Consider the following 24,697-nt stretch of genomic DNA (forward strand, 5'->3'; position numbering starts at 1 on the left):
AACTGGGATCAGTTCATGCACGAGCGCAGGACTGATGTTCAGCCCTCCTCCCTCTTTCTCAGATACAAATATTCTCTAACATTCATGTCTGATTTCCATGTCAGGGGGAGTACAGACCTGACAAGCAGCTATCTGACGAGGACCTGAAGAACGCAGTGTCCATCCACCACTCGCTGGCCATGAAGGCCTCCGACTACAGCAAGAGACCCAACGTCTTCTACCTGCGGACAGCTGACTGGAGGGTCTACCTCTTCCAAGCACCGTGAGTCCCTGCCAACCTCCTAAACGCTCCAGGCTCAGTCAGACATGGAGGACCTTCTTGCTTTCAGCTGTTTCTCTGACCAAACTACCTGACATCACCTGTAGAGCCACTGACCACCCCCACATCTGTGCCACAGTGGCGTGGGATGGATTTACGTGGTGACGCTGTGCGTCAGGTCCACCTCATCCACGCTGACATCTTCGTTTCAGGGAATTTATTTAGATTTGGCACAAATGTGAGCTGATGAACTGAAACACTTTGCCGGTCACAGCTCAGTGGGACAGGTTCACTTTGGAGCGTTCTGCAAATGTGAAGTGTTATTCTATTTTCTGGCGACAACGAAACCAGTGGTCACGACATTGACACATCAAGGACATGAATGTCAGCACAAATCATTAACCAGCCCCTGGAGTCGTCGCCACTGTGAAAGAATCTGATTTTTCTGTCTTGATTTGCTGTCTAATTCTATCACAACTGAACGTGTTGTTATGAGGTCAAAGTAGTCTGCTCGGTCTCACACCTTTTAACATGTTCGGGTCATTTATGACTAAATTATAGGTCAAGTATTTACATCCAAGATGGCGGACGCTCGCTGCTCATTTTCAGGTCCAGTGGTTTCCAGCTTTATTTAACTACAGATTGTATTTCAGACTCCATGGCAACAGCCTCTTAAGCATATAGCTGGGACGGTCTGAGCAGAGGAAGACTGTCATCAGTCTCTCTCAGGTCCCCACAGTCTGGGAAGCCCATTGCATTCTGGGTGCTGTAGGTTTCTTCCCTCTAAACGAAGAGGGTTAGCACATGGTACTGTAGCAGCCTCTCTCCAGTGCAGCGCTGAGATACTTCTTTAATCACAGCTGAGCAGTGCGCCTCAGCTAAAGGCGTGCCGAGCCAGCTGTGCACATGTGTTCACGGTGCGCAGAGCACACGCCGCGCTCACACGGATCAGTGACACTAACGTGTTGAGCAGGACGTGTAGGGATTGTGAGGAGTGGGGTGAAGGTGTGGATGGAGGAAGTAGCACATGAGTGGCCACATGTTTGAGCCCCCCAGGAGGACGGGGTCTGTGTTCCAGTTGCAGTGTTTGGCCCAGATACTCTCCTCGGCTCAGTGTCTCTGTCTCCTTCTTCCTCTCTCTTTGTCTCGCTATCACTCCTCTCCCTGCGTCGCTCCTCGGGGAATTAGCCGAAGCCGTCTGATTCAATCTGATATTCTCACGGGCCTCTAATGGCTCTGTTAGTGTACAACCAGCCTTTCCTCTCATACATTAATTGGCTCCAAAATTATTTCTTTGTCAACAGCAAGGCTGCTGTCTCCGATAATTATCCCTTTGATGTTGCATGCTCGCCATGTGCTGATGTGAGCTCTCATGGATATGTGTGTGTATGTGTGTGTTTGTGTGTGTGTGTGTGGGGGGGGGTTGATAATTTGTAACTGTTTGTGTGTTTTCTGTGTATTTACATTCATCCATGGCAGGAATGCAGAGCAGATGCAGTCTTGGATCACACGGATTAACACTGTGGCCGCCATGTTCTCAGCACCTCCCTTTCCGGCCGCCATCGGCTCCCAGAAGAAGTTCAGCCGGCCGCTGTTGCCTGGGACGACGTCCAAACTGTCCGAGGTAGTATCAAGGTGGTTCACAAATGAGACCGCCCACTAGGAGTATTTCTGTCACCGCTGTCCCGCCCCTTCAGCGCCAGGTTGTGAGTCTCTTACCTCCAATCAGAGACGTGAATACAGAGCGATTCTTTCACGCCGCCGTCATCAAAGTGAATATTTGTTCGGATTCTGACCCTGGGGCTGCTTCAGCCAACCACGTTTTCGTTTAATAACAGAGCGTTTGTTTTTTTTTTTAAAGGCAGCATTCAGTGCTATTTGGGGGAAGTTAGCATCTCCACCAAAGGCCAGGGAGATGGTTAGAGTCTGAATTAATGCCAGAAATAATCTGTGCAGAGACATAAACAAGTTATTCTAGTAAAAGAAAACATAAAAACTAAGGTTTTTCTTGTGCACAGGAGGAGCAGGTCAGGTCCCACGAGGCTCGATTCAGAGCCATCTCTACTGAGCTGGCTGAACTTCGCTCTTATCCTCCCGACCGAAAGGTCAAAGGCCGTGAGCTGGAAGAGTACCGCCAGAGAGACGAGTATCTGGAGTTTGAGGTGAGGCAATGGAGTACGAAACCCTTGTTATACCACTGAAGACCTCCATTCCTCGGTCCTAATTGTCTCTCACCTGCACAGAAAACCAGGTACGGGACGTACACCATGCTGCTGCGGGCTAAGATCCGGAGCGGCGAGGAGGACTTGTCTGTGTTTGAGTCCCAGCTGCTGGAGGACAACGGGCTGCAGCGTGCCCACTCCAGCCCCACGCTGCAGGACAGCAGCCTGGCCAGCCAGGCCAGTAGCACCAGGGACGGCGGCTGCAGCAGCAAAGCCAGCGGCTGCAGCAGCAAACCGCGACAGGAGGGCCAGAGACACAGCTACCGGCAGGCCGTCAAGAAGTGAGACGGGGCGGGGGCGCCGGGAACGGCATGGCGTTGCACCGCCAGCAGCAGGCTGTCTCCCTGCATAGGTTTGTATTTGAGATCCAGGAGCTCTGCTTGAAGGGGGGAGCAGGAGTGAGGGTCCTTCCCCGCCGATGATGCCCTACCCGGCACCCCAATCTTCTCGTCTAACAGAGGAGGGAGGAGGTGCAGATCCTGCGACTGGCGGAGCGGCCAGTGACACCAGCAGGGACGTTGGTGCAGGAGGTCTGCAGAGACGAGGTGTCTTTGAAAACGTTGGCTGGTGCGGCAGCAGAGATCAAGCAGGTGCTCCAGAACCGAACCGAGCACCGCAGCGCGACCCACATCCAGCATCCTTCACTTTCCCCCCTTTAGTTCTTTCAAGACACCTCTCCTCCACCTTTTTTCTCTCTGCTTTGGGACCAAACATGTTTATACGTTTAGACATTTCACTTCAGACTCCTGATGTTTAGGATTTATTTGAATCAGATTCACGGTGGGACTGTAACTCAACAGGTCTGACGGAGCCATTTTCATCCCAGCTCCTTTTTTGCCGCGGTGTGTTCACATTCCATACAGAGCCGGACATTTAAGCTTCTCGCTCTTTGGCTTATGGTGGCATCAAGCTGAATCCACACTGACAATAACGATGTGGTGTCGAGGGTGTCGAGGGTGTGGCTGTCGTCACCGACGACCAGTTAGAGGCGAGCGGATCCGTACGCAGTATCTGGAAAGGTCTCTTCGCTCTACTTGAACCAAGCTAGGATTCCTCTTTGCTTTCGCTTCTGTCACGTGTTGTGCTTCTGTTCTTTCTCGGCCGAATGTTGTTTTCTCCAGTGATCCGCATGCCCACATCCAGCACTGCTGCTTCTTTTAGGCCTTTTACTACTTTGAGGGCGAGACTGAGTGCAGGGATCATTTAGTCGTTTCCCTCCAGACGTCACCTTTGTTTATAGGCCCTATTTTAACACTCACCAGGCAGACCCTGAATGTCGTTTGTTTTTCAATCTTTTTACTGTATTTTACTGTGTATGTCATGTGTATGATGATATTTAAACTGTACCAGGAAATATGTTACCCGCATTATTTGTAACCATCCAGGATATGTTGTATATAAGGCGCCATCAGCTTCTCCGGTAGGATATATGAGCGTATATTTACTATGTATTCAGTGAAGCCGCTGTTAGTCCAACAAAACTGACACATTCTTCTTGTAAATCATGACGTCGTTTTTCTTACGTGGTGATCATTCAGCACAAGTATTCTAGTAGAGCCGACGTATCTATCAAGGGTCGATGTTGGTGAAAGGGCGGCCTCGCTAGCAGAGCATTCCAAAGCATGGTTCGCGGCAGCCTATTAGCATGACTTTACTGGGATCAGGGTCGCTGCAGATGCATGATGAAGAGTGAAAAAGGAAGACTGATGTGGAGGGAGCGGTGGGCGAAATACTGAACCACGTCAGGTCTGTGCAGATGCAGTGCCAGCGCTCTACCAGCAGGGGGAGCTGTGAGTGACTTTTCAGCCATAATCTCACCTGCTGCACCTGCGGTCAATATGCATGACATCACACTTGAAATGGGGTACCACAGGGCTATGAGACAGGACCTGTTTGTATTAACTATGGATGTCAACTCTGTGTGTGTGTGTGTGTGTGTGTGTGTGTGTGTGTGTGTGTGTGAACATGTGCACGCTGCGAGTGTACCAGCTGGTGTCCAGGGTCCAGCTCGTGATGTCTGACGTGACATCAGCAGCGTCCTCATTGTTCACCTCTTGATTTTGTAGTTTCCTGAACTGACGATTGAATATTTGAGCAAAATAGGGCTGAGCGATCATCCACCTTCAGTTTCATCTGCCACTCAAATTTGACTGGAAACTGAGTGAAGAAATCAAATTGTGATTTCTGTGTCCAAAAGCGTCACGTCATAAACAACCGACATGCATGTTTTTGAGTTAAATGCATCCAGATGACTGATAGTTTTGAAATTCTCTTTAACTACCTTAAGAAATGGGATAAATACCAATAAGCACAATGCGTGCAACACTTGTGCAGTCCTGTAGTTTTGGCACTAATTGAAGTGCCCAGGCTGACACGCCATCGTGTTCCATTGGATCGTGCGGCTCCACTTCAAGTCCTAACAAAACCAGATATTCATTCATTTTCAGAATTGTAACCTTTTGAATGCCAGGTTCGTTGTCACGATTCCACTAGAGAGCGGGGGGGGGGCTGATCTACACACACACATAGATATACTCCACACTCTTGACAACTGTGCTAACATGCACGAGCTAAGTCTTTGCTCCACGGAAACACGGGGTGGAAGATGATAAGAACTACCATTTCACGGGGACGGCCCACGTTGGCATCCAGGAAAAATACAATCCTTGTTTTTCTGCCCTGAGTTGCAGTGGGAGATGCAGTTTTAATGGTTTAAACGCTTCGATTTCCTCTTCAATGGTACAAATGCAGCTGTATTATAGACTTCTGACAGGCATGAAGTTGAAATTCCAAAGTACAAATTTGACACAGTAATCATGACGCCAGCAGGGGGCTGAAGTGAACTTCTTTGCTCTGATGTTCCTCAGATCAGAGGATCAGTCAATCACGACTGTCGTGGGTTCGTTTCTCGTCCCTGGCCTCGTTATGAATGTGTCCGCTGTTGCTATCGTCCTCATCTTTCAGTGACTGAACGTGACGTGTAGTCGGGAAAGTGATGAATGAGCTTTTGAATTAGAAAACATTCGATTCACGCGCCGCTCATAAATCTCAGAATCACACAAATACGAGCAGCGATCCCGGGACTGCGAATGACCTTTGACCCCACGTCACATTCAGTCAGACATCTCAGTTTACTTTCGTTTTGTGACGTTCTACACGTCAGCTGACACGCCTCGCTGAACAGTCCCGTCAGAAGCTGCGTCACGCAGGCCGCCTCCTCAGTATTACCAGACACCCGATCTTATTTTCTCAGCACTTTATTGTCGTTTTCCCACCTCTCCCTCCACACAGCAGAGATGAGTTCATTTTTCATTGATCTTTTCTCCGCCGAATAACTGGAGACTGACATCAGACGCAGAACAAACCAACTTAGCGCAATAACCTCCAACGCGTTGGACTCAGTCGCCAGTTTATTAGGTACATCTGACTAACGCAAAGCCCTGCAATGATGTCATAACCTCACAGGAAGTGGAACCTGAAATTGTTTACGAAAGGTGTCGTTTGGGGGCCTGTGTGTGAGGGTTGCTCACCCAGAGAGCCGACGCTGATATCCAGCAGGGAGTGAAAAGCATCCATTTGATAGCCGCTATTCTTTAACTATTATGTAAATAGAGTACTTAATATGTAAAAGTGCTCAAGTGCTGTCAGCAAGATGTACTTAAAGTATAACATTTGTGTTATATTTCTTATCATATGTGTTTACTTTGCCATTGACGTGCAGATGTGAGCAGCGTTTGGAGCGAATCACCTCCTCGGAGGCGCTTGTCTGTCTCTCAGCAGTGTTACACAAAAACTACGAGGCGGATTTTACCAAACCTGGGGGGGGGCAGTAGACCAAGTAGTGGGTCAGATCAGTCATAGCGCCACCTGGTGGCAACAGGAAATGCTGTTTTTACATTGGGGAAGTATGTGCTCGCTGAGAGCTCTCTCATCAAAACATGGAACTGTTGAATTGAGGGATTTTTCTAGGCCTTTTTTCCCTCCTTTTTTTCAAAATGGCAACCTGATCTGATATTTTATGTGTAAACTATTTACCTAAGTTTTCATATCGATGAACGTGGGCCACGCCGACCCCGATACATCGGTGTGTTGGCTGATAAAATCATATCAATTGGACCGTCCAGCATTTTTATGTCTGTAAGTGGATTCCATATCATACACAAAGAATTAAGTTGCAGCTGAAACTGACGCAACACCGTGGGGAAGCAGGTCCAACAAACCCTTCCTCAGAGGCTCCCCCCGCGTGGGTGGGAGGCCGTGGTTGACCACGTCTCCAGGGTCGCCTCTCCTCTCTCACTGTTTTCACCACTCAGTTACATCAAAGAGCAGCTGCAGGATCTCCATGGCACTGGTTAGCATGGAAATGGCTGGTTCCCCTGGCGACGGCGGCTCTCTGATGTCACCCTGCGCTACTGCAGACAGAATACCTGTGTGGAGGCAGCGGAGCATGCAGACTCCTCCCATCAGCCTCGTTTCTGAACATGTAAATAAAGCATGAGATATTGTGGCCTGCTTTCATTTTTGTTATGGTCAGAACATTAAATGAAGGCTTAATATTTAAGGTAGGTCAACACTTCCTTTGAGCTCATGGTGGTTGTTTTGTTTATTTCTGTTGATGTGAATGAAGGCCGAGGGTAAATTGAAGGCTGTTGTGTTCTAGAGACTCGAGCCGGCTCACAAATCTTTTTAGAGGTAACGATCCATCTCAGTGTGTCTTCACCTGGTGCAGGTAAGGCCGAGTTCATCCGTGAGCTTCACGTGTCGCTGCCTCATGACAACTCACCAAGGTAACATTGTTTGTGAGCGTCTCGTTCTGGGAAACGCAGAAGATGAAAATAAAAAGTTTTGAAAGATGAACGGTCTGATCGTCATTCTATCAGGTTCTACCTTCCCAAATAAGCTGAGTGTTTGAGTCCTTCCCTTCTTCACTTTGCTCCATTTTGTCTTGGTCTTTTTCTTATGCGCAAAGAAGCTCAAACCATTAAACTGAATATCTCAGTTGTTTGTTTACATGCAACCCTTCTTCTCTTCCATGGCGATTCAGACTCAAACTTAATTTATATCTTAGGAAAACTGTGACTCTGTTTTGGTTACGTCATGTTTAAAATGGTGGATCACGGTGACTTTAGTCCAGTCAGATATATTTGGTATATAATAATACGGATTCTCTGAATAGAGAAAAGAGGTATCAATATAAAACAGTTATATAAAAATATTTATAAATACTTCATTTATGAGAATAAACTAAAACTAAACATAACCATGTTTTCCATGTACGAAGTACATTTCTCTAACTTTATACACACTGTAGTTTACACATATATTTAACATTCAATATACTTGGCTCTTGAAGTATTCTTACCCTATAAAGAACTCTTTTGTGTTCTTTCTATATAACAAAAGCCATATTAACAAAAATGTACAGCGCATCAGTGCCTGTGGGTTTCAAGCACGACCAAAAACAACTTCTTTGGTTGGCATAAAGCTTTACTCTGTAGAGTAAAAGTTGGCTTAAATATCGCTAACATGATAAAGTCAACAAATTGGATTAAAAACTCACATTTATTGATTTTGAAATTGGTGATTTGAAAAAAAAACCCTCAAATATACATTTAACCAGTAAATTGACTAAATATTTAATATTTACTCAAAGTTTACTTCCTTTACTCTTAAACGACCCCTAAATCCAGACATGAACGCTGATGCTAATGCTACAATACAGCAATATTCATAAAGCCAAAACTATGACTTTAACAGGGGTTTAATTTCTCGGCCCATTTTAAAAACAACTGGGTTAAAGCGATGCTTCACCCAAGAACAGATCCAGACCTTTTTGGGCACTTTTACTCAATATTTGGTCTCCAATTAGCTTCAAGCTAAATTTGCGTTGCTGGCTCTTCCTGCATCCTGGAGCCACAGGGAAGTGGAAGGGAAAACCGTCTTCCCGAGGCCATGACACCGACTTGTAGGTACTTTGAAGACATTTTAGGGAGAATTGTAGGTGCAGGGTGGGAGACTTAAGCTGGAAGTGTTAACCGGAAATGGAAGTTCAGTTCAGAATCATTCCGGCATCAGCCGAGCAATGAACATTTTGCTTTGTGTAATTTCTCTTCTTACTTCATTGCCCGGTGGAGTGCAAAATGTTGTTGAACGCTGCCCTTCGCGGCGTTGAACGCAGCCCCGCTTTCACATTAAACACGCACAGCCGGGATTTGCGGTGACGTCACGCTGGAAAGTACACACAGTGCTGCATTGACCTGAAAACAACTCGACTAACTGAATACTTTCCCGCTGAAGACGGCTCATGACACGTCCATAGAAGCACGAAGTAAGTCTCGAAGCGCTCTTTGACGCCGTGACACCGCCATGAATTCTCCCGCTGCCTTCGTCCGCTAACGCGAGGAAACAAGTGAAAGGCTCCGTCTATTTCCTGGAGCGCAGGTTGACGTGGGAACGCTGAACCATTGTTGACGTTAGCTAAGCTAGCTGTTAGCTAACAGGCTCGTCACCAGAGACAGCAACCTCTGTCGGGCTTTTTGTATCTCGCACTCGAACACGCCGTGTTTACAGATACGGACTATTCACCATCCTCGCGTTCACAAGGAAGTAATGGCGTTAATCTGACCCGGCGGTGCATCCAGTATATAGTCGCCTCCCTGTGTTGGGGAGCTGTTTGTCAGGCTGATAAATGAAACAATGCTGCCAGTCTGAGCAGTGCCGGAGGGGAATGTTCTGGCTTATGTGTGAACGTATTTCTGCTCTTGGGTCCAGGTCGCGCCGCAATAATGGAGAAACCTCCCTTCAGACAGAACCTCAACTGCGGGGACTGGGAGCTGAAAGAGAGGCTGGGCACTGGCGGCTTCGCCCACGTTTACCTGTACCAGCATCACGTGAGTTTGGAGCCATAAGACTCTTGATTTACTGAGAAGACACGACACGGAGAAATGAAAGCATCATGACTAGGTCCCGACCGGATTTGGTGCCGTAGGAATGACGTATTTTTGTAGTCCTACCCGGAATTCAGCATCTACATCAGGGGTGGGCAACCATGTGCCATGGAGGGCCGTGTGGATGCTGGTTTTCCTTCCAACCCAACACTTTAACAGGTGATTCCACTGATTAACACACCTTCAGCCACAGAAGAGTGTTAATCAGTGGAATCACCTGTTAAAGTGTTGGGTTGGAAGGAAAACCTGCATCCACACGGCCCTCCATGGCACAGGGTTGCCCACCCCTGATCTACATAGTTCCCTCCACCAGCAGCCAATGGGATTGTGGGTGATTGAATCAGTAAATCAGCTCAGTGGATGATTGGTTGGTTTAGTTCATCAGGATCATCTTCACTCATGAACCCTCTGATGATGCCTAGTTTAACTGACCGGTTTTATTCCTCTGACACCTGAGTGCTGTGTTTCATGCCCCAACATGTCCCCCGGTTAGAATGACAATAAGTCTTAAGTTTAAGTTAGAAGCGTAAATGCAGTGGTTAGCAAAGCTAGCGTTAGCCTATGAAAGAACTACGCCATTGTCACGTGACTCACAGCTTGTTTAGCACTTCGTCTTATACATTTTGTGAGAGGCCAAAATGGGCTGAATTAATCAGCTCGCTCTAATTGTTACAATCTATAAAGATCGTTGTATGACCACATATTTACAATAATAATAATAATAATAAAAAAGGAAAAATTCAGTTCAAACTCAATAAGATTACAGTGAAAACAAGGTTGAAAAGACTGGGTGGCACCGTTAGCTTTCATACGTCACTCTAACTCGCTACGTATTCTCATATTTTGAAGTCAACAGGTATGAAGTGCCTTCTTTAAAACCACAAACTTTTTGGGGATGTTTTTATGTGTTTATAAAACAACAGATTTTCTTTTCTCCAGGAAACGAATGAAAAACTAGCTGTGAAAATGTGCCGCCTCGAGCTGACGCCAAGAAACAAGGATCGATGGAGCAGGGAGATCCAGATCATGAAGAAGTTTGTACTTCTTTTTTTTGTTTTGTTGCATTTTTCAGTTCTATTAGGACATGATGCAGTAATGTGCACAGTTGCAGTACTTGCAGTACTGAATGATCTACTTAGATGAAATGTGAGGATGACACTGCAAAATATGTCTTGACAATCTGAAGCACTTCCTCCTTCCTCGTGCAGGTTAAATCACATCAATGTGGTGACGGCTCGAGACGTCCCAGAGGAGATGAATTATATCGCCTTAAACCATCTTCCGCTGCTGGCCATGGAGTACTGCTCCCGCGGAGACCTGAGGAAGGTGAGGGGCTCCTCTTTGTCTGTGCATCCCTTAACTCTTTACCACCTTGTATTATTTAACTGAGAGTCGCTGCCTGAGAAGGTGAAGGATGGATCTTGTGTGACGTGCAGGTGCTGAGCAAACCGGAGAACTGCTGTGGTTTGAAAGAGAGCGAAGTTCTGTCCTTACTCAACGACGTCGGTACGTTTCTTCTGGTGCAGCTCGTTCATTCACGCTCGTCTGTCGGGGTGTTGATGATTGTTGTGCTACGGTTCGTGCTCTAGGATCTGGCATCCAGTATCTGCACGAAAACAAGATCATACATCGAGACCTTAAACCTGAAAACATAGTGCTGCAAGATATCAACGGAAAGGTGAACGTCCGCATTTTGGCATTACTCTTTCTGCTGTGGTTTGTACGTCTTGAAAAACGTTTGTGTGTTTTTGTCAGCTGGTTCACAAAATAATTGATTTGGGATACGCGAAAGACCTGGACCAGGGAAGTCTGTGCACGTCCTTCGTTGGCACGCTACAGTACCTGGTAAGAACAACAGCAGACAGTGCACGATGTAGTGGATGTTTTCAATCCTGTTTGACACAATTGCTAACATGCGGAAATGCCAATCACGTAGCAGCCGTGTAGCTGTGAGCAGGAGTTGTGTTGTGTCGTGATGTCACGCACTGCTTCTCTGCAGGCACCAGAGTTATTTGAGAACAAGCCGTACACCGTCACCGTGGACTACTGGAGCTTCGGCACCATGGTATTTGAATGCAGTTGTGGTTTTCGTCCGTTCCTGCACAACCTGCAGCCTGTGCAGTGGTGAGTCGCACAGCGTTTTCACCTGAAAGTGATGTCTATTTAGGGTTTCATCAGGAAGTTTATTTGCTGGTTGAACGGAGATTTGAGTCCAGGGCTACCAGGACAGTTAAATGTGTCCCAACCCTGTTGTGTGAAGGAAGCGCTGTGGTGCAGAGGCTCCAGACGTTGGCGCTGCATGGAACTCACCTGCGTCTTTACAGGTTGTCTGGTGTATCCAGATGCTTCTCCAAGCTGCAAAGACTCTGGATTGTTTGAATTTCTATAAGCCGATCACAGTCGTTGTAGGAGGGGCTGAACCAAGTTTGCAGTGGTGGTGTCCGTGCTAATTAACGTGTGTGTGGGGGGTGGGGGGGTGGGGGTTCTGTGTGACTATCCAACAGTGATTTACATCCCAGATGTTCCAGCTGCTTTGACAGCATTTCAAGTTTTGTGATCAAGTCATTCAACCTGTGGAGTGGCGCATGGTTACTCTGTCCGTTCCTCCTCTCAGGGCCAGCAAAGTACGGAATAAAGGTCCCAAGGACATCATGGCCGTGGAGGAGCTGAACGGAGACGTCAGGTTCTCCACTCACCTGCCCTACCCCAACAATCTCAGCAGGTTGGTCTGCACTTGCTCCTTCAGCCTATATTCTGCGGGATCTGTTTCTTCCCTGAAAACCCCCTTCCCACTGGCCATAACACCCAGGAACTCCATCGAAGGTCCGGCTCGTGTCAGCAATGGGAACATACTCGCTCCCAGGACACTAGTCGGCAGTTTTCAATAAAAGAAAAAAGCTCTTTGAGCATGTTTGACTGCTGTTCACCAGGACGCTGTTGGAGCCGATGGAAATGCTGCTCCAGCTGATGTTGAAGTGGGATCCTGTCCAGAGGGGAGGAAAAGTCCACGATGACACCAAGAAACCGCTCTGCTTCGATGTGCTGGAGCAGATCCTGAGCATGAAGGTGAGCACCTGGCAGAGAGCCGGTGGCACCTTCACTGCTGCCAGCTCAGCCTCACCTCTTGGCTCTCTACTGTCTGTCTTCAGGTGGTCCACATCCTGAACATGACCACAGCCCAGGTCCACTCGTTCCAGCTGACACCAGACGAGAGTCTCCATAGTCTGCAGAAGCATATCGAGGCGGAGACAAAGATCGACGTGGTGAATCAGGAGCTGCTGCAGGAGACCGGAGTGTCACTGGACCCCAGGAAGCCTGCTGCTCAGTGTGTCCTTGATGGCGTGGTAAGTCGCTTAGATGGCGTTCCTGAAGGCATCCAGGTGGCGTGGGGGTGGGCTTCAGGTCCCTGTGTTGCCTCCATCTTAGTTGGGCGTCCGCACAGAAGCTATTGATCAGGCAGTGAAACTTGCTGCCAGGTGAGTAGATGAGGCCTATGACTCCACGGCTGATGGAGGCTTTTGGTCGTCCGCAGTGTTTCCCAGAGTGGCTGAGGAGGCGGAGCCATGACCACTCCAGCTTTGTGGGAACAAATGGCCACAAACAAATAGGGAGGAAAAAAGATGCTTCAGAATTAAAATAGTTTGACTTCTGCTCCAAGCAAAGCTGCTTTCTTGTTTCTGTGCTGCCTGTGCAGACAACGGCGGCTGTGTGAATGCGCGTCCTGGGACTCCTGCGGGCACCAACAGTGTTTCTGTCCGCTTAACTGTGGTTTTCCTGTCCCCCGTGTAGAGAGGATGGGACAGTTACATCGTCTACCTGTTTGATAAGAGCATCACAAAGTATTCAGGCCCCTTCAGTGCGCGGCAGTTGCCTGATAAAGTCAACACTATTGGTGAGTGGTTTCATGTTCTGCTGTTTCATCTCCCTTGATGTTTCAACTTTAACATGTTGAACAGAACACGCCTTCTGTTCCTTGTCCTCCCTGAGTCAGACAATAGATACACCAACTAGTTAGCTTAGCACAAGGACTGGTAGTGGGTGGGAAATGTTAGCGTAGCCCCGTCTCTGCCTGGATTAACATAACGAGGGTTGTGTGTCATGTTGGTGATGAACAACAGTTTAACATGAGGAGATGTTGTCGTGGTTGAATCAGACGCGTAGCTGGACATGGTCATGAGACTTTCTTAACTTTTCAGTACAAGAACCCAAAACTCAGCTTCCCCTGGTGGTCCTGAAGAAAGTTTGGGGTGAAGCGGTGAGCTACATCTGTGGCCTCAGAGAGGACTACAGCAGGCTTTTCCAAGGACAGAGAGCCGCGATGTGAGTGCGCCATAATCTGTGATTTCTATAACCACGCAGCAGGAGGTGCATACTGATGTGTGTGTTGCTGCGAATAATGCAGAAAACTGTTTAGAGGCGAGTTTGACTCGCAGTGGTTTGACTGCTGTTATTTGTCACAAAAATCCTGTGACAAAATAGTGAGATAGAAGTGTTTCATCTCACTCCCTTTGTTAGAGCAATATTTCACCCAAAAAAGTGTATTTAGCCGTTCGGGGTCTTGAGCTCAGATGTTTTCCCTCCTGTATTACTCCTTTGTCACTCCAGAAACCAGAAGGGTTTTATTATGTTTCTTTTTTTTAACTCAGATCAAAGGGTTTGTGGATTGCTGATCTTTAAAGCTGAATTAAGGAGATGTGGATTATACCAGCAGATGACCTTGAACGTTTTTGGTCTTCTAGGGTGTTGCTTGCCATCAGTCTCTCGTAGCGTCAAGCTAAATGTATGTGGCTGGCTCCTTCTGCATTCTGGAGTCATTAAGTGATGCAGGAGGGGGAAAAAATGCATCTAAGTTAGCCCAAGACCCCTGTAAGAGAGTAATAGACGGACAAGATACAAAGTAGCACTTCAAGGGTGTTCATTCGGAATATTGCCATCCATGTCTATGAATTTCAGTTCGCTCCTTCTGTTGACTGTGGCCAGCTGTGGCAGCCATGCGTTGCTCCTGCTCCAGGCCTCTTTCTAAGTCTTGGTCGTGGCCTCTCTCCCTCCAGGTTGAGCCTCCTGCGCTACAACACCAACCTGACCAGGTGTAAAAACTGCATGTTTGGCTTTTCCCAGCAGCTGAAAGCTAAGCTGGACTTCTTCAAGAGCAGCATCCAGTACGATCTGGAGAAGTACAGCGACCAGATGCACTACGGCATATGTGAGTGGCTGTCGGAGAACGTTTGCAAAAGGAAATAATGTGATAAGTTTGTTTTGATGAGTTGCCATTTTATCTGAAGCCTCTGAAAAGATGCTGAAAGCTTGGCAGGAGAACGAGGAGCGAGCTGCTGCTTTTGCACAGGTAATGAAGACTTGTCAAACCTAGAGGTGGTCTATGGTGTGGACCAGGAGTACAAATCCTCAAGGTGCTCATGTGGTTCCTGTTTTTTCCTGCAGGTGGCAGAGGTGAGCCATTTGGATGATGAAATCATGGCTCTGCACTCTGAGATAGTGGAGCTCCAGAGGAGCCCATACGCCCGACGCCAAGGAGACAAGATGGAGCAGTTGTGAGTGATGAGACTCGACAGTCTCGGTTCATCTAAGCTCGTGCCTGCACACACACCACCAGTTTTCTCCTGCGGCCTGGTGAGACGAGAGTCATGCGTCACGGCTGAGCTCTCTGTAATTGAAGCCTGCAGGTTCCTTTTGTGTTTGTTTGTTAGCAAGTTGTTATTTCAGTTGGTTGGTTGTCAACACTGATCCAGGATCAGGCCTGACAAACCCATGGAGTTGGTGAGTAATAGAGGAATCGCCCATCCCTGGTTTGTAATACCAGTCAGAGAGAACTGAGCTAACTGGGGAGTCGCAGAATCCTGTTTCACACCTCATAAATTAGCAGCTATAGACAATGTTGAGCGTTGTCTTTCTATGGCTGCAGGGTAGAAGAGCCAAAGACAAATTTCCCACTTTGGAGGGCAGCAAAGTTCATCTTGAATCTCATGGGTTATCTGATCTGAAATTTACAACCTAGGTTATTTATTCTGGTTGATTGTTAAGGCACAGACCCCCTCGATGGAGACCAGCCTCGGCCCGACCACTTCAAGCTGCTCTCAGTCAGGATTTGTGTGCTGGCAAACTTGTATGAACAGAGATGTCTTCTTGATGTTTTTGTCACATGGACCTTCTTCCTCGTCGCATTCTCATTGAAGACCATGTTTTAAAACCATTGACCTGATGTGCACTCTTTGTCATCTGAATATTTGAATGTATTTTATTACAGAGAAGAAAAAGCAATTGAGCTCTACAAGCAACTGAAGATAAAATGCAAAAGTAAGACGTTTGAATCAGATGAGTTGTTGTTCGTTGAGTCAGAATAAGACGCCTGAGGAATGTTTGTATGATGCACTTGTCAGTACCTGAGCCAGATGTTAGCAGTGACAGCTCCGAGATGGTGAAGGCCATCATTCAGACAGTCCAGAACCAAGACAAGGTCCTGAAAGACCTCTACACCCACCTCAGGTAGGAGTCTGCCCCATCCAGGCTGTGACTTCACTCACTTACTTTGATTTCTGCAGCTTTTTATTTTAACCCCTCGAGTATTTTTGTGTTTTCAGATATAAAAACACAACCCTCAGGGATAAAAACATCCACTGTACTGATATTGTGAGAGATGGTCTGTTCCCTTTGTCTCTTCCCAACAGCAAGATCCTGATTAGCAAACAGAAGATCATTGACTTGTTTCCGCGAATTGAGAAAACCCTGGAGAGCATCAAGGATGCTGATAACACGGTGGTGCAGATGCAGATCAAGAGGCAGAGGGAGTTCTGGCATTTGCTGAAGATCGCCTGTGTAAGTCATCTCACCTGTAGTTAGTTATATATGTAGATGTAGTAATCACAAGGACATGAATTTAATCTGATGTTGGTATCTATGAGGTTGTGTGATGTGATGTGTGTCAACCACTGGAGGGTGCAATTGAACTAACTTCAGGAGACAGAATACTCTGCTGCCTGTGGTCAAATCAGAAACACACGAGATGAGAGCGAGAGAAAGGAAACCCACAAAGCAAACATGGTGAGGTTTGAGTATTTAAATGAAGGTTGTGTGTAACCTTGGTGATGAATACCAGTTTAACATGAGGAGACGTTGTAGTGGTAGAATCAGACACGTAGCCGGAACTACTTTCCTGACTGGGCGCAGTGATTTGACGCAGCACCTCCAAAGCTCCATTGGAACTTGGGTCAACAGAACCAAAGGTTTGTTGAGGACGAGAAGAGCGACTGCTGCTACTGATGATGATGAGGAGGAGGGTTCCTGCTGGACCCACCAGCATCCTGGACCTGAGCTAGCTGATGCTAACACTTCCCACCCACTACCAGCCATTGGGCTAAGCTAACTAGCCTGGACCTGAGCTAGCTGATGCTAACACTTCCACCCACTACCAGCCATTGGGCTAAGCTAACTAGCCTGGACCTGAGCTAGCTGATGCTAACACTTCCCATCCACTACCAGGCATTGGGCTAAGCTAACTAGCACTAGTCTCTGACATTGGCCGGCTCTGGGGACGATGGACAGTAAGAGGTCTCCCGACTGCAAAAGTCTGTATGTGGACTCAAGGCGTTACAGCTTTATTGTATGCTGTGGAATATTCAAGTGTTTATTAGAATGACGACCTGCAGAAAGAACCTGTGGATGTGTAGCGCCTCCCAGAGGGGAGGAGGTGGAACGGTGTGAAAGGTCTGCAGTGATTGTGAAACACTGAAATACGAGCAGTCGGGCGGTTCTCAGCATCGGCTGAACTCCTCTCTGGTGCGATGCTGGACCCGGTCTGTCTGTCCTGACGTCGTCTTTCTTCTTCAGAGATCAGGGACAGGAGGTTCCTCATTAGGCTTCATCATTTGATCTCTCTCTCCTACAGGCTCAGAACTCAACACGAAACTCCATGCCCACCAGTCCCGAGTCATCCAACCTGCTGCAGGTTTCCCAGTGGTCCCAGTCAGCACAACCAGTCAGCTCCCCTCATCCCCTTACCTCGCTGCCGGGGCCCAACGACAGGTGACTCATGCAATCATGGAGCTTTCATTGATTCATGCAGGAATGTGTTTGTACTGACCAGGAAAGCTGTCACCCTCATTGCTTCACTAAATCGTCTCATCTAAAGTAAAACTTCCCCCAAAACGGTAATTGACCGTTCAAGTCCTCACAGTCGGGTGTCTGGAGCTCAGGGGTCAGTCCAGACAGTGACAATAGGATCCTAATATTCCTCCACCCAATATGAGACGGGACGGTTCCTCTATAATTCATCAGTACATCTGAGGGTCCATCCATCCTTTTTCTACTCCGCCAATCCTGTCAGGGGTCATGGGGGGGTGGAGCCTATCCCAGCTGACATTGGGTGAGAGGCGGGGTTCACCCTGGACAGGCCACCAGTCCGTCGCAGGGCCATCAGGAGCACTTAGGGGTTCAGTATCTTGCTCAAGGACACTTGGACATGGTTGCTGGGGGAAGTGGGGATCGAACCAGCGAGCCTTTGTTTGCTAGACAGCCACTCTACCTCTGAGCCACGCCGCCCCCCCCCCTTATCTGTGTATATGGAGAAGTAATATCCCAAAAACCAGCAGGAAGTATTACAGTATGTTGTATTGAAAGCCCTCTAATTGTATACAAACTAGTTTGTTTCATGTTCATCTGAAGTTTCACCGAGGTTCATTCGTAGTTCAGTTTTTGTATTTGTTGCTCGGCAACAGAAGAAAGTGCATGAATATTTTAAGAAAAAAAAGAATTTTTTTGTAATTCGGTCTTGAACTCCAAATGGATGCTCGTCATAACCGTGAGGTTAGAAGAGTTGCTTTTCCTTGAAATCAGATTTATTTCTTATATCTCGGGGTTCACATGACCAAACCTGTGCTGATTGGTGGAGTAGATGACATCACTGCCCTGGGAATGTTGCATTCAGGGTCACTGCGGAGCTTCGGAATGTCAGACTGTGATTCCAGTGAAAGTGAGAGACTGTGATGCGCTCGACTTTTGAAGGTTGATAGACGCGATTCCAAAGTTCTTCAGCGTTTTAAACAAGGGCTGCATTGTTAGGTGGGAGAGTCACGTAGTAATTTGATACACACATCAAGTCGTTCTTATCAAGGGAATGACCGCAAACGACTGGGCATTCACAAATCTGTATTTCTTAACTCCAAACTACAAATAAAGCAACATCTGTTTAAGAAATACAACAAACATTTGTCATCTGCAACTTTTTAGAAAAACGTCGTTTTACGACATGAAATAAACAGCAACAAAATGTTTCAAATACTAGTTTTGTATTTCAGATACTGCGATTCGATTGGTGTTGCAGTACTCTATCCGATTTCTGGCTTTATTTAGACGTTTTTCTGCGTTTGAACAAGTCTGCCGTGAAAGTCTTCTGAGTGTCGGCCAAGCATGGACGAGCTTCTCTCAGAGACTCAAACGTATCCCAGCAGGCTGGTCTCATGCTACGCTCATGTGTTGGTACACATGTGATGTGGTGGGTCAGTTTCTGCCTCTGGGCGTTCCTCTGAACACACAAACTGCACGGTACTCATGGAGATCATGTGATGTAACAGTGGTGTTCCGTCCTCAGTGACGCGGCGCCACAGCTGCTGCAGGAGAACCAGAAGTACCTCAGTCAGCTGACCAGTCTGATGCAGGATGCAGCCGACGACCAGGCCAAGAGCATCGTGGTGAGTTCACTGCCCTCCACCGGTCCTGCTGAACCGTGAGACAGCATTTAATTATGAGTTTTAAAAACCTGACAGCTTGAACTCAGATACCAGCAGATTCAGATCCTAGTCGTGACTCTCGGGGCTGCGAGAACCTTCTAACAATGGGGTTCTTCTTCTATGAAGAAACTCACTCAGAGCCAAGTTCCAGTTCCGCTCTGAATCGTGCATCTTCTCCAACTCTTAAAAATCATGACAAGACTGAAACCAATAAGGAATTCTTCACGGCTGAAACAGTCCTGTGTGTGTGTGTGTGTCAGTCACTCAACTGATACTAAACCCAAGTATTTGTTTATCAGTGCCTCTCTTGAACTCATGAACACGTTTCCCTGCATGACTTCTCGGTGAATCCAGTAAACACAGCTTGTAGCTTGAAGCTGATGGAGACTGACGGCTAGCAGCAGCACAACTGTCCGATATTTTGATTTGAGCCTCATGCGAGGTTGGATGATGTGGGGGAGCCATGAAATGAACGCTGGCTGACTGAGTGTTTGGAAGACGACTTGAAGATGGATGGCGGATGAGATGTTGAACCATTTCAAGCTCATTGTCGGTGTTGTGATACTGAGCATGAACGTGACCCCGGTGACCCTGATGACCCCAGTGAAGCGAACTGAGTGGGTGGATGTGAACTTGTGTGTCAAAGAGGCTCAGTTTGAGCCTCAGGCGCCGCTGAGTTACCAGCTCCGCCTCAAATTTTACTGCCTCGATGAAAAACATTGTTGTGGATTTTATTTTCCCCTCCACAGAAATACTGATCATTCATTGAGGGGAAAAATACTTTATTTCGTATTTTCTGCTCTGAATGTCCAAGCTGGTGGTGCTCACGGCGTAGAATAAAAGTTCACGTTACTTAGATTTTATCTTCGCTCAGAGTTTGTGGGTTGCTGATGATACGGCTGGATTAAGAGGACCTGGATTATACCAGAGGACCCGGAGGGTGAACAGATGTTGGTCGCGGTTGTTGTTAGTCCTCCGTCTCCTGCAGCTTCCAGTGAGACATGTGAAGCTTCTCTGAATTCTGGATTCACTGAGACGACGTCTGAGCCTGGACTCGCTCCAAAAGATTGACCAGCCGCTGAAGCACCCGGCAGGCATTCCTCCCTCGTGGCAGCCGGTGACTCAGAGCTTCTGGCACGTGGGGGACGGCGTGATGCCAGCATCCATAGGGAACGTCCATATTCGTAGTTTGAGGCAGTACAGCTTTACGCAAGTTAGCGGCGTTGACCTGGAAGCAGCAACCAATCACAGATCAGGTTTGATTCCCCCTCTGCTGCTGCTGGTGAATCTTTTGCTGAGTCCAGCGCGATGAAGAGGACCTGATGGACCTGATGACACTTGGGTGAAAGGTCACTCTGCTCCGCTAACGTTTCTGATCAGATCCCGTTTGTAAGCGGTCATGTGACCAGTTCTATAATGTGTTAAGCCTTGTTGTTGGAGATGTTAACAACATGGTTTTCCCTTTCAAGGACCAAGACTGGAGCTGGACGAAATACGAAACTTTGACGACAAAGTTAAAAAAGCGGAATGCGTAAATGGCGGTGGCGGCAGCGGTGGCGGCCTCCATCCCTGCCAGTCTCCCTGTAACACTAAGGACTGAACGCCAGCAACAGGAACGTTGAACACTTGTACATGGACGCCTGCTATTCTTTTAAAACACACACAAGGTCAGCGGTGGTTGGCCACGCCCACCGTGACACATGATCAGTGAATAGTTTTTCTAGGGGAAACGCTGACGTGCATCATTCATAACAACTGATTTGTCCTGTTGCTCGAGTAAGCCAAGTGTAGCAGCTGGGGGGTGGGGGGTGCTCACAGAAGCATGACAAACACAGGAAATGGCGGGGGGGCAGGAGAGGAAGTTACAATCACACAAACGGCACTTTGATTCTCTCCTGGATCCTTCTGGAAGAGTTGTGCAGAGACGTGTGTAGTTTGATGTAAAAGGATCACCTGTAAATGTTTGAATCTTCAAGTTGTAAATGGCAGCAGGACGCCATCTGGCGTTACCGTCACCTCTCCTCGCCAGAACGTCCTTGGTTCCGCCGCTTCACTTGACACCTTGCGCTGCGTTCATGTCACACAGCTGTCAATCACACCATCGCTTGAATTTCATCATTTGTCCTTTCAGCTTTTGATGAAATGCCAGATTTTCCCTGTCATAGGAGTGAGGAAAACGGTGTTCTTTAACTGTCGGGACCAAATACAGAAAGCTGCTACACACTCACGCACACACTCACACACACACGCACACACTCACGCACACACACTCACTCACGCACTCACTCACGCACACACTCACGCACACACACTCACTCACGCACTCACTCACGCACACACTCACGCACACACACTCACTCACACACACTCACGCACGCACACACACTCACGCACGCACACACACACACACTCACACACATTCACGCTCACACACACTCACGCACGCACACTCACATGCACGCACACACTCACAAACACACACACACTCACACTCACGCTCAAGTTTCTAAAACCTGCTTGTGAAGTTGGTTATCAGATTTAAAAGGTTCCTCTGTGATGAATCTATTTTTTTACGCTGAATCATTTGAACTCAAATGTCCTCTCATGAAAAGGAATTCTTCGTTCGGCTCAGTGTCGTAGCGCAAGTTTAACCCTTTAACCGCCTGTGTCTTCACCCCAGCGTCACACGGAACGCTAGTGATGGCTTTGTTGGTGGCACATGTATGGGACGTGTCGGTGCTGTGTGGGTCGCTTGGCCCTGCACCCTGAGGGACCCGTATCACCACGGATCAAAACTCTTATGACTGAGAAAAACAAAATGCCTGTAATATCACTGGTGTCCACTAGGGGTGTGGTGGTGCTGCAGGGGAAACAGGATAAAAAGAACAGAATAAAGAAGTGCAGACTCGCACACACACACACCAGTTGTGCTGGATTTTTTTCTCCACATTCTTTCTCCTCATTTTAGGGGAAGTGGTAGAATTCGATGTGACTGACGGTGGCGAGGCTCGGGAGGTTGAGTTGGTGCTGGCGGGCGTGAGATCGAGTGTTGTAGTGGCACTTCTTCATCCTCCCTGGTCTGAGTGGGACTGTTTTACTACTCTGTGTGTGACGGGATTGTTGAAGGAAATTAAAAAAATCTCAACAGCAACAAAAAGCAGCCTTGATCAGACTGCAGACGCGTGAAAGAGTCGGAATGATCAGAATATCCCGAGGCTAAGAGAGGAAAACCCCCGAGAGTTCAGACAAAAACCAGTCTGTTATTCACAACATGGAGAGCAGACGCCATTCTAGACCTCCGTCAATCCATCCATCCTGTTCCCGGGAGCTTCTCCTCGTCTCGGAGCTACTGAGGGTTTTTATCCTCTCCTTCTATTCAACAGCGAAACTTTACTACATCTTCTTGTTGCGTTTCGCGAGAGGGAGAAAACAAGAACCTCTTCTTTGTCTCATTTCCGTACTCGGGCAGCCCGTGACCGTTTTCCACGCCACTGATTCATCTGCTGAGGCTTCTGAGTGTTAAGGTCTTGGTTTTGTTGGTTTTATTCATAATTATGACATTTAAAACATCGATCGTCTTGTTTGAGAGGCTGTAGCCAGAGAACACTCAGCATTCCAAAAATTCACTCATCATCTAAGCCATCGATGGCCTCTTCATCGTCACCTTCTCCATCGTCGTCAGCCCGTGTGACATGAGCGCAGCAGGGCGGCGCGGCGGCCTGGTGTCCGTAGAGCGTGTTGACTCAGTGTCATGAACAGACGGGAGGTGGTTGAATGTACTGCAGTTCTTCGGGCCAGAGATGTATTTATGACATTTAAGTGCAATGAAAGAGAATATTTTTTTTGTATTTAATTAACTCAACGTCTGTTTTCTTTCCATCTGATGTTTCAAACTCGTCTCTTCAGTGTTTGATTTTAGAAGCATCACTGTACACGGATCAAATGTGTCCTGGTAATGAAATAAAACCACTTTGGCATGAAGGCGTGTGTTTCCGGGAATTTTAGATGATTTAGATCACATTCTGTACCACATGATCCTGTCACATGGTGTCATCCCCAGTGCTGAGACCCAGGCTAGTTAGCTGAGCTCAGTGACTGGTAGTGGGTGGGAACTGTCAGCATAGCTCCGTCCCTGCTACCATTCATTGTGCTAAGCTAACTAGCCTGGGTCTCAGCTCCCTAGAGAAGGTCTCTGTCTTCCTGTCTGGTTCTGGGGACGATGGACAATAAATGACTTTCACCAAAGTTGCCGTGTCCCTTTTAAGCTTTTCTTTTCCGGGGTTTAGCCTCGTGAGGAAGGACAAGTCCTGCCGCTTCTGCTTCAACTGTGTGCTGTCACTTCTTGCTCCTGATGATGTCATGTTTGAGGAGAGCCGACAGTTCTGGAATCAGGCTGTTGTGGTGTGTGTGGGTGTGAGAACGAAGCTGGGAACAAGCGGAGTCCTTCAGGAACGGCGGTGGAGGTCAGTGTTGCTGATCCATCCTGACTCATCCTGATTCAGGCTCCTTCACGTCTTCCTTCTCTCCCCCTCTGACTCACTTTCAGCCACAGTCCTCTGTTTTTTCTTTGTCTTTTTGTGAGGAAGTTGTTTGTTCCACAGGTGTGAGAGTCACTGACAGTTCCTGGCTGTGGGGTTCTAGTACCTGCAGCTGAATGAACATCAGGAGGATCAGCTGGCAAACGCTCCCTCCGTCAGGCTGAGAGCCAGAGGAGAGCTCGTGGTTGTTGATGCCGTTTGTTTCTTGTTGATTGAGCTCAAACATGGCTGAGTGTTGGCGTGAACGCCCTGATCCCTCAGGAGGAGGAGGAGGAGGAGGAGGAGGAGGAGGAGGAGGAGGTCATCCCCACATTTCATCTCCTCCCTCCAGTAAACGCCAACAAGCTGAGACAAAGCTTCGCTGTCGAACAAGCCGCAGTGAATGTAAACAGATGTTTTATCAGCTGCTTGGCGAGTGAATCAGAGAGAGGCCCCGCCCACATTCCTCTCCACTGACCACAAGCTCACTTTCCTTGTTGCTTCAAATTCACCATGAACAGATTTAGAAGTATTTAACTTCTGTATATGTTGTAGTAATACACAGCCATCGCAGTGGATTTTCTTGGTACCTGGATGGAAAACAAAAGTAGGAATAAAACAAGGAAATCAGGTGCTGAACATTCGGTTCTCTTCTGTACCTGAGATCAGGTGTGTGGTTCTCAGCAGCTGGAGATATCAGCAGGTTCAGTTCTACATCAGATCCACCAGTAAACACCAGACTGGTGGATGGTGGAGGTTCAGTTCTACATCAGATCCACCAGTAAACACCAGACTGGTAGATGAAGGAGGTTCAGTTCTACGTCAGATCCACCAGTAAACACCAGACTGGTAGATGAAGGAGGTTCAGTTCTACGTCAGATCCACCAGTAAACACCAGACCAGATGGTGGAGGTTCAGTTCTACATCAGATCCACAAGTAAACACCAGACTGGTAGATGAAGGAGGTTCAGTTCTACGTCAGATCCACCAGTAAACACCAGACCAGATGGTG

General features: G+C 47.6%; 2 protein-coding genes across 6 annotated transcripts in view; both read left to right on the plus strand.

The window, feature by feature from the left end:
- The window catches only part of LOC147240069 (uncharacterized), a 54,149-nt gene extending 47,988 nt beyond the window's left edge, over positions 1 to 6,161 (plus strand). For all 4 annotated transcript variants that reach the window (XM_086195028.1, XM_086195027.1, XM_086195025.1 and 1 more), the window contains exons 14-17: positions 105 to 262; positions 1,739 to 1,883; positions 2,278 to 2,421; positions 2,503 to 6,161. In XM_086195028.1, the coding sequence (XP_086051154.1) occupies positions 105 to 262; positions 1,739 to 1,883; positions 2,278 to 2,421; positions 2,503 to 2,766 (711 nt within the window). In that variant the 3' untranslated portion in view covers positions 2,767 to 6,161. The remainder of the gene's footprint in view (positions 1 to 104; positions 263 to 1,738; positions 1,884 to 2,277; positions 2,422 to 2,502) is intronic.
- Positions 6,162 to 8,389: 2,228 nt separating this feature from the next.
- Positions 8,390 to 21,659, plus strand: LOC147240070 (inhibitor of nuclear factor kappa-B kinase subunit alpha-like). 2 transcript variants are annotated; one of them, XM_086194796.1, is made up of 22 exons: positions 8,390 to 8,446; positions 9,253 to 9,371; positions 10,368 to 10,462; positions 10,637 to 10,754; positions 10,865 to 10,934; positions 11,018 to 11,106; positions 11,184 to 11,273; positions 11,428 to 11,552; positions 12,043 to 12,150; positions 12,359 to 12,494; positions 12,578 to 12,772; positions 13,218 to 13,320; positions 13,625 to 13,748; positions 14,480 to 14,631; positions 14,711 to 14,772; positions 14,868 to 14,977; positions 15,691 to 15,740; positions 15,824 to 15,929; positions 16,112 to 16,259; positions 17,329 to 17,465; positions 19,030 to 19,129; positions 20,638 to 21,659. In XM_086194796.1, exons 1-22 carry the CDS (start codon positions 8,434 to 8,436, stop codon positions 20,701 to 20,703), a joined length of 2,316 nt encoding a protein of 771 aa, XP_086050922.1. In that variant the 5' UTR covers positions 8,390 to 8,433; the 3' UTR covers positions 20,704 to 21,659. The 2 variants fall into 2 exon arrangements, with proteins under 2 accessions (XP_086050922.1, XP_086050923.1); XM_086194797.1 differs by lacking the exon at positions 8,390 to 8,446 and adding an exon at positions 8,521 to 8,809.
- The last annotated feature ends 3,038 nt before the right edge of the window (positions 21,660 to 24,697 follow it).

Source organism: Aulostomus chinensis, chromosome 23, assembly GCF_037954235.1.
Source record: "Aulostomus chinensis isolate RoL2024-O1b breed Wild chromosome 23, RoL_Achi_v1.0, whole genome shotgun sequence".
Lineage (NCBI taxonomy): Eukaryota > Metazoa > Chordata > Actinopteri > Syngnathiformes > Aulostomidae > Aulostomus > Aulostomus chinensis.

What these genes read in the sequence shown, in the direction of transcription:
- LOC147240070 (XM_086194796.1), top strand. An exon ending in TTTACCTGTACCAGCATCAC is followed by an intron (nt 9,372 to 10,367) that starts GTGAGTTTGGAG and finishes TCTTTTCTCCAG; the next exon opens with GAAACGAATGAAAAACTAGC. An exon ending in CCAGATGCACTACGGCATAT is followed by an intron (nt 14,632 to 14,710) that starts GTGAGTGGCTGT and finishes TTTTATCTGAAG; the next exon opens with CCTCTGAAAAGATGCTGAAA.